The 16,653-nt window shown below is 31.2% G+C and overlaps 1 protein-coding gene across 2 annotated transcripts in view; it reads right to left on the bottom strand.

The window, feature by feature from the left end:
- Positions 1-320: 320 nt before the first annotated feature.
- Positions 321-16,653, bottom strand: part of LOC143044628 (uncharacterized) — a 42,451-nt gene continuing 26,118 nt past the window's right edge. For both annotated transcript variants that reach the window (XM_076216687.1, XM_076216689.1), the window contains exons 12-14: positions 16,169-16,324; positions 11,328-11,555; positions 321-525 (exon numbers count right to left, since the gene is read on the bottom strand). In XM_076216687.1, coding sequence (XP_076072802.1) covers positions 370-525; positions 11,328-11,555; positions 16,169-16,324 — 540 coding nt within the window. In that variant the 3' untranslated portion in view covers positions 321-369. The remainder of the gene's footprint in view (positions 526-11,327; positions 11,556-16,168; positions 16,325-16,653) is intronic.

Consider the following 16,653-nt stretch of genomic DNA (forward strand, 5'->3'; position numbering starts at 1 on the left):
TGATCATAAACAACAAATATCACTTGATTATACATCAACAAAGATCACATGATCATATACAACAAAGATCACATGATGATATACAACAAAGATCACATGATCATATACAACAAAGATCACATGATCATACATCAACAAATGTCACATGATCATCATTAACAAAGATCATATGATCATATGATCATCTTAGTTCCCATAACCAATGCATCCTTTATCAATCATCACAAAACCTCTTAAGTATGAAAGTCAATTGATTTTTATGATCACATGACAATATGTGAATCATATGACAGCTCATGGTCATAGACAATACACATGAACAAAGATGCAAAAGCAGTTTATTTAAGAACCACTGATTAGACTAACATCTCAATATACTTCTGCAGTAGAACTATCAGTTACGTTTCCTACACGTAACAATCGTACATGTTCCCTCTCATGTTCCTCTAACTGGTACTTGTCTTCCTTTAGGTATTGACGGTGTTTCTGTAACTTGATGTAAGATTCTTCTCTTTCTGCATGAGCCTGTAAATAAAATAAAGTATGAAAGTGAGTCAATGACAATAATTATTGTATCCAATAAGGACACCATACCAAGCTTGCACTAATGTTAAGTCCATGATAATTAAGGTGTGAAATTGGGGTCAAATGGTAATTTGTCATATACCTCACATAATGAGCATGACTATTTTTTGTTCTAAGTTGATATCTCCAAAGCTTTGAAGTAAACTACCTTATAAACCAAAAACTTTAACCTGATCCAAATTGACACGCGAACAGAACAGTACGTAGGACACTGGTATGGACAGACAAACTGAAGAACAGACTAAAAGACCAGTAAACATATATCTTTTCAACTATCATAGACGGGGCATAAAAATGTAACTTAGTGGTACAAAATTACACTATGGCCTATGGGTATGGTAACAAACTTCAACAAAATGTAACTTTAATGGGTCTTGATAATATAAATTTGATGAAGCTGAAATACACAATTTAAGACAGTTTTTTCTAATCTTTCCATAAACATTTACAATGTTCTCCATAGATGATCATAAAGAATCCAGGAGATATCTGCTTAAGGAGGTAAACCTAGGTTAAGGGGAATAACTCTTAAAATCATCAGTATGTTTGTGTCAACCATTTTCAAAAATACATTCTAAGCTTCTAGGTTACGTAGATTATTTTCAATCTGTTTCAGGTAAATGCTTAAAGTTCATTGATGAACTTGACTTTTACAAACGCTTAACTGATTTAAAGAGTTATCTCCCTGAACCAAGGTCGACCCCCTTAAATATGCCCATCATCTTAAGTGCTAGTATCACAGAAAACCATGCAAAATGATCCAAAATTGCTTTTATCAAAATCAAATGAATTCTTTACCAGATAGTTCATATGGCAAGGGAAAATGAAAACACAATTTTTTTTTCTAAAAATTTTATTAGAAAAAAAAATATGAAGAGGTGAAACTTTACATGTCATTTTACAATAGGCAAATGGTAAAAAAATCATGATTTTCACCATTTCCGACCTTAAATATTTATTTACCAGTAATATTGATGCATTTTTCTAATTGTTTTTTTCCAGAAGAACTACATTTAATGAGTCATACCATTCCAAAATTTTTTTTTTCATTATCTTGAACAACATTCTGTCAAAATAATTTCAAAATATCTATATAAAGGCACTTTGCTCAGAAAAAACGCCATGAGAATATATTCTACTTTCTACATTCTAGAAATTGCTGAGACTGGTCTCTTGTGGACAGTTGTCTCATTGGCAATCATACCACATCTTCTTTTTTACATTCAACAAAATGTTTACAGCACAGAACTAGTGAATGTTTACAAATTTGTCTTCTAAATAGTAAAGAAAAATTACAAGATTGTTACAAAAGCTATTGGAAACAAATTAGATGACTGTGTTCTGGTATTATTCGGCAAAAATAATTTCTCAGAAATAACTACCGTAGGTGGTCATTTGTTACAAGCACTCAATTAAGCAATTTCATCTCAGAAATTCTACATGAACTGCTTTTTATTTTTAGTATGTCATGTAACAATTTAAACTGTATACAATTGAATGCTTTCCAGAAAATTCAATAACAGTTAAGATAACTTAGTTGCAGTTCCTTAAATAACTATATTTCATTTCAACTAACATCAATTCAAGTAAACAATGTGGACTGTCTGTGTTTTTTTCTGCAACAATCAACATAAAAAAAACATACAAACAAAATATCTATTTTATGATGCATTAAATGCATGTATACAATGCCAATTTTTTTGAAAATCAAACAAATAAGAAAAGACATAAAGACATAAAAAGTTCGATCAAGCATGAACTAAGTACTCATTGCCAAATTTTTGGAAAATCAAAGAAATGAAAAAAGTCATAAAGACAGAAAAAGTTTAATCAAGCATGAACATATAATCATATGCATAAACAAAAGTATAACATAATTAAAGATCCTAACATTCAGACAAAATAAATGAAATATAGCCAAGATCTCGCACAGTCATATAAATCTATCCTTGACCCTACAAATGCAGTGCAAAGCAATGCAAAATTTCATGTTAGAAAATTAGCTTTATCAAGAAGGATAAAATCATTTTATAAGCGACCTTTATATTTGTTTTAGAGGTCACAACCATTATAAAATTGTTGTTACTATGATCTATCCAAGTACCTGACCCTTTTTGTCTTATTTATAATCCCATAATTGGCTAAACAGAATTTATGTCGATTTTTATCTCTCCTATTTAGAAATGTTAAACTCTACTATAAATCTCTATCAAAGCAAGGTAGAAGGGTTCTATTATCATATACCTTATTTATTCTAATTATTGTCCAATTATAATGAAACTTGGGGGCCACGAAGAATGGAGAACAATCTTTAAACTTCAGACACCAAAAGCAATCTTTGAGAATAAGTTATTTTATCGGTCGTCCAACTGTCTATATCAATCTGCTCAGCTCTTAATAAAACTCCATATTACGGCTTTGTGACGTCAAATACGTTGACCTGGCCCTAATAACTTTGACCCGGACATATCAGCGACGTCATAATGTTTGAACCGACGTTGATAAGTTTGACCCGAACTTATCAAGTCAACTTCCGGTTGCTGGTGAAACTAAGACAATATTTCCTAAAGACGCAAATACAGCCCGATAAATCGATTATCAGGTTTATCGGCATATTAATATTGTAAAATATCAGCTGCTCGACATAATACGAAGGCTTTTTTATCTCGTTCGCTGCGCTTACTCAACAAAAAGCTTCATATTATGTCTCGCAGCTGATATTTTACGATATCAACATGCAGACAACCTGATAATCAGTACAAATACTGCTTGATATAAACGGTATAAAAGAATATGGTATGAATAAAAAACATGGGGGATTGTCAATAAACAGTCAAAATGTTCATTTAGTACTTATCTACATGCAACAATAAGCAAATGCTAACAATGGATCAATGGAACAATTGCTTTGCAATTCTGAAGGTAGAACAATTTGTGTCCAGAAAGTATAACAGTAGATTGTAGGCTAAGCATATAAAAAGCTAGGTTCAGTTGTTGGTCTAGTGAAAACTGGGTTTATTAGGCTTCATTCCTAAACATCCATGCATAATTTCGTCGCTGGGCTTCTAAAATGTCGTATATGACTTTTATGGCTAAAAAACTTTTTGACACCAATGGTCTGGGCGGGAGGAAATCTTTGGTATTACAAAATAGCATGCAGTTAGACCAATCAAAATGTGTGAAATAAGACATATTACAAAATTGCCAATGTCAGTTGTTTGTAAAGTTTGCTTCCAAAATGTTGTATGAAAACTTGAAAAAAGTTGTAGAATGGCTTTGGGAAAAAAATAATTGTACATTTCTTTATTTCTGTGAAAATAATTTAAATTCTTGGATAATCCAGAGATGTCAAAGTTTTTATTTCACTGCTATTTACAATAATGGTTCAAGTTCACATACAACATTTTGGAAGCATGCATTTTTGTCAAAATTTTCAAAGCCTGTTTTTGAGATATTTTTTTTTGAAAAATTTGTAATTTACAACATTTTAGAAGCCCAGCGACAATTGTCACTAGAAATTGAGCAGTTGTTCATCAATCAATGAATCAATCAACGAAGAGGGGTGTTGGATTTCAACTGGAAAACTAGGTTCAATCAGTATTTTTACTGATTTTCTACAAGATAAAAACAATACAAAGAAAGTGCCGAGTTTTACCAATGAATTCTTAATTCAGTAAGAGTAATATCATCTGTGAGGATCTACAGAATGTGACAAACTGCTGACCACAGAACCCTCCAGCAAACTGTGACAAATGGGGATCATGTGACAAGCTTGATAATGCTCATGGAACTCTCCTGCAGATTGTGATAAATGGTGAATTTGTGTTAATGACAGGTAATAACAGGTCATTACTCTTTTATGTAGGCTGATAATATCTAGTAATGTAACAAATTGTTAACATTGTAACCCAATTGTATCAGAGAGATTAAATCAATTGTAACTAAATAATTAGAAAGAAAAATGTTACATGAATTTTCTTCAGGTCAGAACAAAGTGTTACAAAGATGCCTTAGAAAAATATTTGACTGATTCTTTTATTCTCAGGTTTTATTTTGGGTTCAATTTTAATCTGAATAATTTAATGTAAAAACAAAAGAATATAGTACGTAAATGAAAGACATGTGTGACAAGGGTTGCTAGGTTTTTTTGAAGTTGTAGTTAAGTTATTTTTTCTTTAATTGTTTATACATGTTATATATAGAACATAAAGTAAAATGTCAAACTGGTTCTAATTTCTTCTGTAGAAATTTTATTGATCATAAATTAATCATTTGTAAGCAATTTTTACTTGTTTAGGAGATGTTTCAATTTATCAGCAACGAAGCAAAAATTAACTTTTGTGGTAGTTTTTTCCAACACAGCCAGTGCAAACTAATATCTGTGTTCTTTGATTGCCACATTTGTATTTGCAATCGAATATCGATATTTAGTGTCACTATGTTAAATGTCTTTAACAGTACATAATATCCTACATGTATTTTACAATAAATCTCTGTTTTCCCTAGATAACTAACCCTGTTGGAGAATATTTACCGAGGACTAAAGTCAAGATGACAGGCTAGATGACACAGATTTAAGACCTTAAATCCAAAACAAACATTGACTTTCACTTATGGTATGAGAGGTCAATAAAATCACAATTTACATTTTTATTTGTAAAGTTCAAAAGATAAATTGAACTTCAGCCAGTATTAAATTTAATCCTGTTTTTAAAAGAAGATCTTCTAATTTCTTGTTCTTAATTTTCTGACTCAAAAGCAATATTTACATAGTCTTTGTTGCACATTGATAACACAAATGCATTTCTATTATAGATAAAGCAGATATTTAAAGGTAAATTCCCCTTTAAAATGTTTTATTTCAAAAGTTTTGATATTTGAAAGTGAATTTTAAAATTACCACACATTTCATTTTTTTAATTGTCTTTTTAAAAAAAATGCTAGTAGAGAAATAGATTGATAAGGACAACACTGTTTACTACAGGAAAACATATTTAATCAATAACGAATAAAATTCATACATCTTCAAGAATTTAAAGAAGATTTCAAATATATAATGAAATAATTGGTCGCTACTGTTGTCTGGTGGCCACCATTGTTTCTGATTGTTATGCCACTTAAATTGGTCGCTACTGTTGTCTGGTGGCCACCATTATTTCTGATAGTTATGCCACTTAAATTGGTCAAACTGCAGTCTGGGCATATGGTAATTTACAAGTAATTTATAATAAATTTAAAATATTCACAAAAACATATGGTAATTTACAAGGAATTTATAATAAATTTAAAATATTCACCAAAACATATGGTAATTTACAAGGAATTTATAATAAATTTAAAATATTCACCAAAACATATGGTAATTTACAAGGAATTTATAATAAATTTAAAATATTCACCAAAACATATTGTAATTTACAAGGAATTAATAATAAATTTAAAATATTCACCAAAACATATGGTAATTTACAAGGAATTTATAATAAATTCAAAATATTCACCAAAACATATGGTAATTTACAAGGAATTTATAATAAAGGAGTAGGTCCAGTAAGACCCCTTTTTGGCCCCAAAATATAGCAGTTTTACAAAATTGTTAAAATGTAAACTTTTAGTTATTCATTGGACAGTAAAATGCTTTTGCTACATAAATTTGGGCTGATTTTGACAATACAATGCACATATATCGGGTACTAGAACCATTAAGTCATGCTAAATTACTTAAATCTTCACAATTATAGCATTTTTGTTAAATTTTAGACGGTTTTCGTGTAAAACGAAAGTGGCCGCATTCGTGTTCATCCTTTATATTGAAATGTAAGTTGTATTTTATGATAATACATAACATATATAAAGGTTGAGGATGAACACGGATGCGGCCACTTTCATTTTTGACAAAAACCATCTGAAAAATGACATTTTTCGGCATATTTGGTAGATTTTTCGTATTTCAGCTTGAATCGGTGCGTTTTTTATGACTTAATCAGTTAAAATTGTTCACAAAAAATGATTGATTCAAATAAAATAGACACTTAAGTGTTAAAAAAGTGGTCAAAATCTTTCGTCAGATGAACATGAAATTTGAGGCCAAAATCGGTCCTTACCGGACCTTCTCCTTTAAAATATTCACAAAAACAAACCAACAGTGCATGCTGTACGATAAAAATTGGAAAGTAGCTGCTGAACATAAATACCACCAAGGCAAAGAAGAAACACTCACAAAGCAGCACTGTATATAAACTGATCAACTTTGTCTATTTTAAAAAGAGAGATGTTCTGACTACTTTGACTACTGTTATGTATTTGAATGTGGTAACTTTCATCTTGTCTGATTCACCTTTGACCTTAATCATCTTAAACTCATGCCTTTCATAGTTCAAAAGAAATTTCAAAGTAAAAAAATCATAATTATAAGGTAACATACATATACAACAAACATTTTAAAATCCATACTTAATTTCTAACCTTCTACGATACGAGTCGGACAAGGACTCAATTGTTTTATGAACAAAACTTGACCTCTTAGCAGACAAAATACAATACCTACCCTTTTCTCAATGTCACCAAAAATTGTTTTTTTTATAACAAAATAACCCCCAAAAAAGTATTTTTCTACCTTTTCCTTTTCAAGTAAGATTAAAAATCAAAAGAAATAATTGATCAAGACTTGTAAAGAACAATGGCCGTAGAGATTATTATCTGGACAGTACAGACATAAATTACTGGAGATTAACTGTATGTCATACACAACGGTGGTGGTCTAAATAATGTGACCTGCAGAGAGGCCCTTTTGGGGAATTGAATATTTTGTTATTATTTTATTTAGAATTTCAAACATATCAACAGTGTGAACATTGCCTAATAAATATATGCATTACCATTTACAAATCTAACTACTTGGAACTTTTGCACTTTTTAGCCACTAGCCATTCTTTATTAGAGAATAATGAAATCATTTTCTACATGTGCACATGTAAATTTGATAAGGAAATGGGGAATATGTCAAAGACAAAACAACCCAACCAAAGAGCAGACAACAGCCAAAGGCAACCAATAAGTCTTCAACGCAGCGAGAAATTCAAGAATCTGGAGGTGGTCTCAGCTGGCCCTAAATTAAATTGTGTACTAGTTCAGTGAAAAAGAAAGTACAGATTTTGAGAAAATTTTGTGTAAGGGTAAGTCATACATCAGACATGCCTTCCATTTTGCTTCTATCTAAGACAGCTATTATCATGATTATGTGATTATTTGATTACTGACTCAATTTCCTTCAAACTGATTACCTGACTACCTAATTACTGAACGACCTTGAGGATGAAATTAGTTATGGGAACAGGGGCGGATCCAGCATTTTTAAAAGAGGGGGATCCAAACCCAGGAGAAAGTGGGAGTTCCAACTGTATGTCCCAATTCAAGTGCATAGACCTTCAAAAAAAAATTGTCCAAAACGCCAGAACTCTCACCCTGGATCCGCCACTGGGGAACCATTTAGAGTTGTATCTTTTCAAACCAGTCTGAACAGTTGATTCCCTTTTTGGGTGCCTTATATTTAAAATTCATTCATAAAAATAATCTAACGATTTTCCTGTGAATGGTGACAACTGTTAACAAGCAAAATCAGATGAAAAGATAAATTAACAAGAATTTATTGAATGGGAAAACCCCCAACATATTGAAAATCTAAAATTGTTTTGAAAAATAAAGTAATTCAATCTAAAAAATTAACTATTTATGATTTATGTGCTGAACTTTAAGGACAAAATTTGTGACCTGAATATTAAAGGGCATAACCTTTTGTAGTATATACAATTTTTATTTGCTGATTTTCAATTAACTTTTATGTGCACTTTGCTATTGGCCACATTGAGATAGAATAAAAGAAGAATGTGGTCCATGGGACACAGATGCCCGTACTTGTAAATATTCAGGAGTCAATTCACAAATTCAAACCTACTGACATTTGGTTTCCTTTAAAAGTTAATGACAGTTTTTTTCTGTGTTGTCATTAAGGATTGCCCTGGGGTTTCAATAATAAGCAGTATTTGGGTAACTTGTGAACGCTAAAAGTAATGCCCTGCCTTAACTCAATCTTGACCAGTGTTTGGTGATAATAAGCCTTCAGAATATTTGGTCAAGGCAAACTAAAGTTAGAGTATGGATTTTTTTTTCAGGACATCAGTATGTCTGTTAATTCCCCCGCATTTAAAAGACTTCAAGTCTGTCCCTGTTACAAGTGAGAAACCTTGTCAACAATTTTGTTTAGTTGTTTATGAGATCCTGTTGGGTTCTCAGTCTTAAATCTTAAATATCTAAGTATTTACATTTTAATCAAACTTATATTTCTGTCTAACAAGTTTGTTAATTAGTGTTGAACTGATATAGTTTAAGACTTTTTTTTACAGCAGAAATGAAACAAATATATCTACTTTCATGACTTTAATCTATTTAAAATTGGAATCGTCTTCTACTGAGAATTTTCTTTACTTATATTTTTTTCCACAACTCCTTTGAAGAATTATGAAATATGAGTTGACATTACTTCATACTAGTTTAAGTAATTAAAATTACTTTTATGTTTTAATTTCAAGGACATATTAACACATCTTGTCATATTTTTATGTTTATAACTCAATAACATTTTTTTTCTTTCATCAATTTACTATTTTAATTCTTATGGAAAATTAAAGTTACAAGTTTGTAATACATAAACAGGTGTGATATCAGTGTTTAGGTAATACACATTTTATTTCTCTACTAATAATGACAACAATTAGACTCTTTTGAAACGTAATGATTCGTAGAATTCAAGAATGAATGAAAATTATACTAGCTAAAAGCATGTTTTGTAAGGGTAAAATTATAAAATGCAACTTTTGACATAAACAAATTATAAAAAGTATAGTACTTTAATGTCAGTAAATTATAAACATTTTTCAAAATCACTGAAGTGCGTTATTAGGTATTAACCATAAAAATTCAAGTTATTGTGGTTCCTTTCAATCTATACTCTGACAAATTGCCATCTTTAATATTTTCATATCTTTATAATGAATGTCAACAACTCTTTTAAATAACACTATCTTATCTGATCCTTCAGCACAAAAACAGTCGCCGTCAAATACGTCAGAAATTTCGTCATTTCTTTAGCAGTAGATGCATTAGGACTGTAATTCCAAATTTATGTTAATGATTTTGTTTGTTCAACAATTTGTAACCAATTTTGGAACACACTTAGTAAATTAGTCCTCATTATAATATATTTAGATATATTTGGTTGAAAAAGTAATTTGCCATATAACAATTTGTGTCACATGAGAATAAAATAAATTTGTAAATACTTGACAGAGGATCTCAGCATAAACAAGTTTTGTATGGGAGATAACTATGAAAAGATTTTTCTAAATGAAAAAAAAAAGAGTAATCTTCAGAATGGAAGATTTTGCCTTAAGACGATGGTTCATATAAAGTGGCAAATATACCAACATACATTTTGGTGTTTAACGCCACTTTTAAGCACCACTTTTGGGTTATTTCGTAGCAAACAAGTTTTATAGGTTGAGGATATTATGGAATGCCCAGAGAACAAGAATGTGTCCCCAGTACACGAATGCCCCACTCGCACTATCATTTTCTATGTTCAGTGGACCGTGAAATTGGGGTAAACCCTCTAATTTGGCATTAAAATTAAAAAGATCATATCATAGGGAACATGTTTACTAAGTTTGAAGTCGATTGGACTTCAACTTCATCAAAAACTACCTTGACCAAAACTTTAACCTGAAGCGGGACAGACGGACGAACGAACGGACGAACGAACGGACGCACAGACCAGAAAACATAATGCCCCTCTACTATCGTAGGTGGGGCATAAAAACTAATGACCTTCAGTATGAATTCATTAATGTTATGTAAAACTACTTGAATAATAACTTCCAACTTCCTATAGCCAAGTTTAAATTTTATCTTAAATAAAACACTTTTGGAGTAACACAATTTGAAACTAGAAAAGCCAAATGTTTTACTGTCATCAGGTTATTAAGGTCGTACCTAACACTACAGGGAGATAACTCTGTAAAGTCAGCTAAAGGCTTTAATGACGTTGGTTTGTAAAGGGAATATTAAGCTTCTCAATGATCAAAATAAGTGTTTGTCAAACTGCTATATAACCAGAGTAATTTTTCTGATAAATTGGTTGGTTCAAATTTTTTGAAATTTTTATATTTTTGTCAAGGGTCAAAGTAAATATTTTGTCAAAATTTTATGAAAATTAAACGAGCCAAATACATTTTAGTCAAGGTGTTGGGTACCACCTTAAGAACCTTTTGAACCTTCCACTATACTGCATGCTTGATCAGGACAAACATCCACGAAGAAGACTTTGAAAGGAAATCTTACCAATAATTTTGTTTTCATAAAGTCAGCCAGATACAAAATGATTTACCATAAAATTGAGAGTGTAAATGGGGTATGTGTCAAAGAGACAACAACCCAACCAAAGAGCAGACAACAGGCAAAGGCCATGTACATATAAAAAAGATAATTCTATAATGTAATAACCGCGAGATTTACCTTCTTCTTTCCTGTAACTTCCTCCTTCTAATGAGGAGCTTAATCATCATAAGCTTACTAATCTCAAGATGCACTTAGTCATCTGCTGCAAGATTTTGCTTTTTGCTTTCATTCCCATGTAAACATTATAAATGTCTTCATGGTATTAAAAGTAAATGGAACCATTTTCTTACCTTATCCAACTCTGCTTTCTCCCTTATGAATGCTTGTTCTATCTCTCTCTCCACCCGCTGTCTCTCAGAAAGTTCTTCCCGTATTTTAATAGAATTTTTGCGTTTGATCTCTGCTAACTGTTGTTGTATTCGTCTAACGCTTTGTTCTTGTTTTTGTCGAGCATATTCAGAGTTTCTAACTTGATTGTATAAGTTCTTTTCTTGGTCTTCTCCTTTGTTAACCATTTTCTTAAAAAACAAGAAAATTTGCATTTAAACTATAATGACTGGTACAAAAATTAACAAGAATAAAAAATATGGTTTAGTGCCATTCTTACTAAAACTATTACAAAGAACAAATGGCTTTCTATATATATGACTAGACACATCAAAGATTTTATTAATGATTAAGAGATAATATATGGGGGTATTTCAAAGACAACCTTCTTAATTCAGTTGTCCATAAAATTGTCCTAAATCAGAAAAATATGATTCAAGGAAGAAAACTGGACCACTCATTGAGGTATTGACTTTCAAATTTGCTCATCCAAAAAACTTACAAAAGAATGGTATAAACAAACAATAAATTGTTAGCAATTTTTCACATTTTTTTGGTAGTTTAAAAAAAAAATAATAATAATTAGCACCACTGAAGTTTGTGAGTCTCCCAGAAAGACATGTTTTGTCTGACATCTCTAAGTTCTATATGTACATGACGTAGACAATTAGACATGGTAAAATAGATGTGTTTTTTTTTAAAACCAACAACTGAAAAATCAGTAATTAACAACTCTGGAGTTTTTGAGTCTCCCAGAAAGACATGTTTTGTCTGTCATCTCTAAATTCTATAAGTACCAGTATTAATGTTTCGGGATTGGAAACCCAAGCACTCACATATATATGCATAAAAAATTAAAGAAGTTGCAGGACTATCATGTGGAAGAACAACAGCGGTAACAAGACAGAAGAGAACATATCCACATCTAGATGCCATCAAGCAACATAAAAGCATCATAGAATTAGGGTATATATTCCTCTCTGACTCAAAATATTGAGCAAAGTCATTAACATGCTTAAGGTAGATGGGGTGTCAAAATTATAATCCATAGAATTTTTTAATAGTTTGCCAAAATGTAGTTTATGTCATGCTTTTTAAAAAAAAATAATAAAAAGAATGGGTCACCGGGCTTATTTTCACGCTACAGGGTGTTTAAAATTGACAAATTTTGTATAGATTATGCATGGAAAACCCAATTTTCTGCAATAAAGCGTAATCTACACCATAGAATTTTCAGATAACATTTGAAAAGATGGCTTTAATAGTATGCTTTCAGTTAAGAAAAAGAAACAATGGGGTCACCGGACCCGTTTTCTTGCTACATTATAAATTTGTAAATTTCTAACACATTCTATTGTAAAAGTACCTTAATCTGAATTATCTGCCCTTGCATTTGAGTTGCCTCCCCTTATGTGGCAAAGTTGGAAAAAAATTGATCAAACAAAAATTCTCTGTTTTTTGTAAAATACAACCATAAATATGATTAAACATGTCATTTTCTATATCGAATTGGAAGTTATTACACATGAATTACCTACTACTCTAAGAATTTGAACATTCTATTGAAGATCTAGACCTTGTTTTCTCGTATTTCCAAATCCAAGATGGCGGAAGACACCCTATCTACCTTAATCATTAAATGTCAAACATAAATGCTGACTTTTAGTGCAAAATCATGTTGGTTAAGAAATAAAATCTTATCCCAAAATATAAGTTATCACAGATTCTAACATGACGTCCTTCAAACGCTTTGAGTACACACCCGTGGTAAAATATGAATATATTGCCAGTGCTGTTCCGATTGTACTCCCACGTCATATGCTTTTTATGAATGAGATACCCGACGTCATAGAACAATGACGTTAGAATGTAAGCATTTTACGGGAAAATACACGCTTGTGAATCCGAAAAATCATCACAAGGAAACATACACAAATGATGCTAAAATGTGGTAAAAGCCCTTTATTGTACATCATATAAGACATATAAATAAATTATCATTCAAATTCATCCAAAACTGTCTAAATACATTATTTTAAATAGTTTAAGCATGTCTCTAATGCAGTTTGCTCCGTTCTTTTACTATTAGTGCGTTTATTTATGGGAACGGCAAATATTTGCCTACACCTAGAGCGCTTCGATCCAAAAGAATTGCCGTATGTGTCCTATCAGAATCGAAATAATTCATGGGGGCTTGAATATATCTAGATTTTACCACGGGTTGTCCCTTTATGCCGATATTTTACCCCTCGCTATCGCTCAGGGGTAAAATATTTGTCATAAAGGGCCAACCCGTGGTAAAATCACGATATATTCAAGCCCCCATGAATTATTTCTTAAACATTCTTTTGATTCATTGTCACAGTATAAAGACAATAATAGTGCATTGACTTGATATATCAACGATATAAGGATGAGGCTTAGAAACGGGGAAATGCGAGGCTGTGCCGAGCATTTTCCCCGTTTCGGGCCGAATCCTTATATCGTTGATATGTCAAGTCAATGCACTATTATTGTCTTTATACTGCAATCTAAAAAAACATTTTCAATTGTTGTTTATTGTGTTAATGTTATTTATTTGATTTAAATATTGGGAAAAATCCCCCTTTAAAAAGGCCTCATATCACACAGACGGAGAAAAATAAAACACGATGAAATGTACATCATTACCGCAATCAATGATGAGCGAATTCGTTGCAGACTAAAATATCATCAATAAACATAAAACATAATGATTTATAGATTGCAAACAAAAAAATATTAATAAGTGAAATATGTTTTCCCAAAAATTGCAAAAGAAACAAGTTTGAGTCGTTAAACGCATCGTTGTTTACATTGGAAACAAGAACAGGTTGAAGAGGTCATATGAATAATTAAATATAATTTCGACAATTTCTATTTAAATATTCATGAAGAAAAGTGATATCAGGTCAGTGACCGTATATGGCATAGAAATATATTGTGAACGCATTTTGACTGCTCAAATAGAACGAGTGCAGTATAAAACTTATTCCTGCTGAGGTGACCTTAAGCAAGAACAAATCAATCAATCTATGAGGGGCCGGATGGGTTATTTTCGTTCTTCGTGATTAATGCATTTCGCTATTGTGATCCGTTTTTCTAGATTTTTTTTATTTTCGTGATCCGTGATCATAGAAATTTATTTTCTGTGAATCATGATTGACAAATAAATCAACATTCGGCATGGTTCTAAAAAAATATTTTAAATTGATATTGAACCTTAAAATTTATTCTTGTCAAATCCATGATGAATGGGTTCGATATATAATATTCTAGAAACAGAATGTCCTCCTGTGTCTGAACAAATTAAGTGACAAAATGATAAAATCAGTCTTTTATCAGAGTACAAAAAGACGCTCATGTCGCTTTAATCCCCAATAACCAGATGTTCCCAACTCAAAACAACTGCAGGGATCTACCATTACAAGGTCGATAATGTAAATGAATGGCTATTCAATTTCAACGACAACTATTTCATCAATAGCTTACCACACAAGTTGATTAATTTTTTTTATAATTATTATGTCAAAAATATTTACCGAATAATCTAGTTATAACTAATAGTCACAATGTCATATTTTTGTATGATATATAGGAAAAAACAAGAATGCTATGTCATTACCGATGAATGACAAAAAATATCCGCAATCAATTTCATACTTGTGGTTTTGTAAGTTGAAAAACATCTGTACGATCTTGATTATGTAGGTAAGAAGTTAAATCCTCAATCAAAAGTTCTGTGCCTTCTTTTTTTGTGTAATGACATGAGTAAGTGCGTAGAACTAATTTTTTTACGTGTAACATATAAAAGGTGCTTCCTTGTCAAATCTCAATTGAACAAGTTGAAAGGGAAAATCCAAACGTTATTTGTTACATTTGACCTAACGGAAAACATTTAGATACAAGTATTGTTTGTTATTGTTGACTTAAATGTCAATTAGATAAAACTGGAAGGGGTTTTCTGCAAAATTTATCTAATGTGATTCAATTTTATGGTTTATAATGAGACTAAAAATCTTTTAACAAAGTTCCCTAAAAAGCTTAACCTACATGCACTAAAGATTATTTGATACAAAGCAAGACAGCTGGTTTATAAAAACCAATATCTTAACTGAAATACAGTTTGATATACATGTATATGTAAAAATAGACATGCAATGAATGAAGATGACAACCAACAACTAGAGTAGAAGACGTCTTTGATGAGCACCATAAAAGATAGCTCATTCATATGATAGCATAAGAAAGCGTCAAATAGATATAAGAAGATGTGGTATGAGTGCCAATGAGACAACTCTCATGACATTAGTAAAACCCAAAACTTACTTTGTATCTTTCTGATTAAAAGAGGAACTGTCTTTCTAAATATGAAGTTCATTTATATGACGACAAACAAATACAAAAATACAACCAAATTCCAAACAAACTATCCAGAATATGTCATTAAAAACTTTTTTTTTATTGAAACCAGTCTTGATTTAAAAAAGCATGTTGTAACTCAAAATATCAAGCAGTTCAATGAATATTTCATTTTTGAGGGCCCTCATGGGGTTTTTGATTATGTGATTACTTGGCCGTTTTTTTAATGATTATTTGATTATTAAGCCAAATATTTCATGATTATTTGATTACCTAGGACTGTATTTTTAGTTTATGATTATTTGATTACTAAAGATAAGCAAATATTTAATGATTATGTGATTATATTGGCAAAAAAATGGTGATTATGTGATTACTAGGACCCCCCCATGAGGGGCCTCATTTTTACTTCGCTTTTACTTACTTTGAAAAATTTAAGTGAGTCTTCATGTTTCCTTCTTTCCTGATCAGCATTTCGTCGTTTAAATCTTCCCTCCCATACAAGCTGCTGGGCTTCCTCTTTCTCCTTTTTATTCCTCAAATTTGTTGTCATATAATGTACTCTTCTGGCATTGTGAGACTGAAAACAAAACAAATTAATTAAAACACAAGTGAACCAACACCTGGTAAATCATCTGTCAGTAGATTCCATCAAGTGGATACCTTGGGAATGAAGGGTCATTACAATAATAACATGAAAACAAAACAAATGTGTGACCGTTACTTTTTTTAAACAAGAGATTTAATAATCCAGATGGCCACCAATCCAAGTCACCACTTAAGGTAGAAAACTGCAAAGTCACCGTGGGGCAACCCAAATGCAGGCCTTGAAAGTGGGTTAAAAACTGGTAAGATAAATGAGGTTTTTTTTATAAGAGCAGATATTTTGGCTTTCAAATTCCACCTTTC

The sequence above is a fragment of the Mytilus galloprovincialis genome, chromosome 9 (assembly GCF_965363235.1).
Source record: "Mytilus galloprovincialis chromosome 9, xbMytGall1.hap1.1, whole genome shotgun sequence".
NCBI classification, from domain to species: domain Eukaryota; kingdom Metazoa; phylum Mollusca; class Bivalvia; order Mytilida; family Mytilidae; genus Mytilus; species Mytilus galloprovincialis.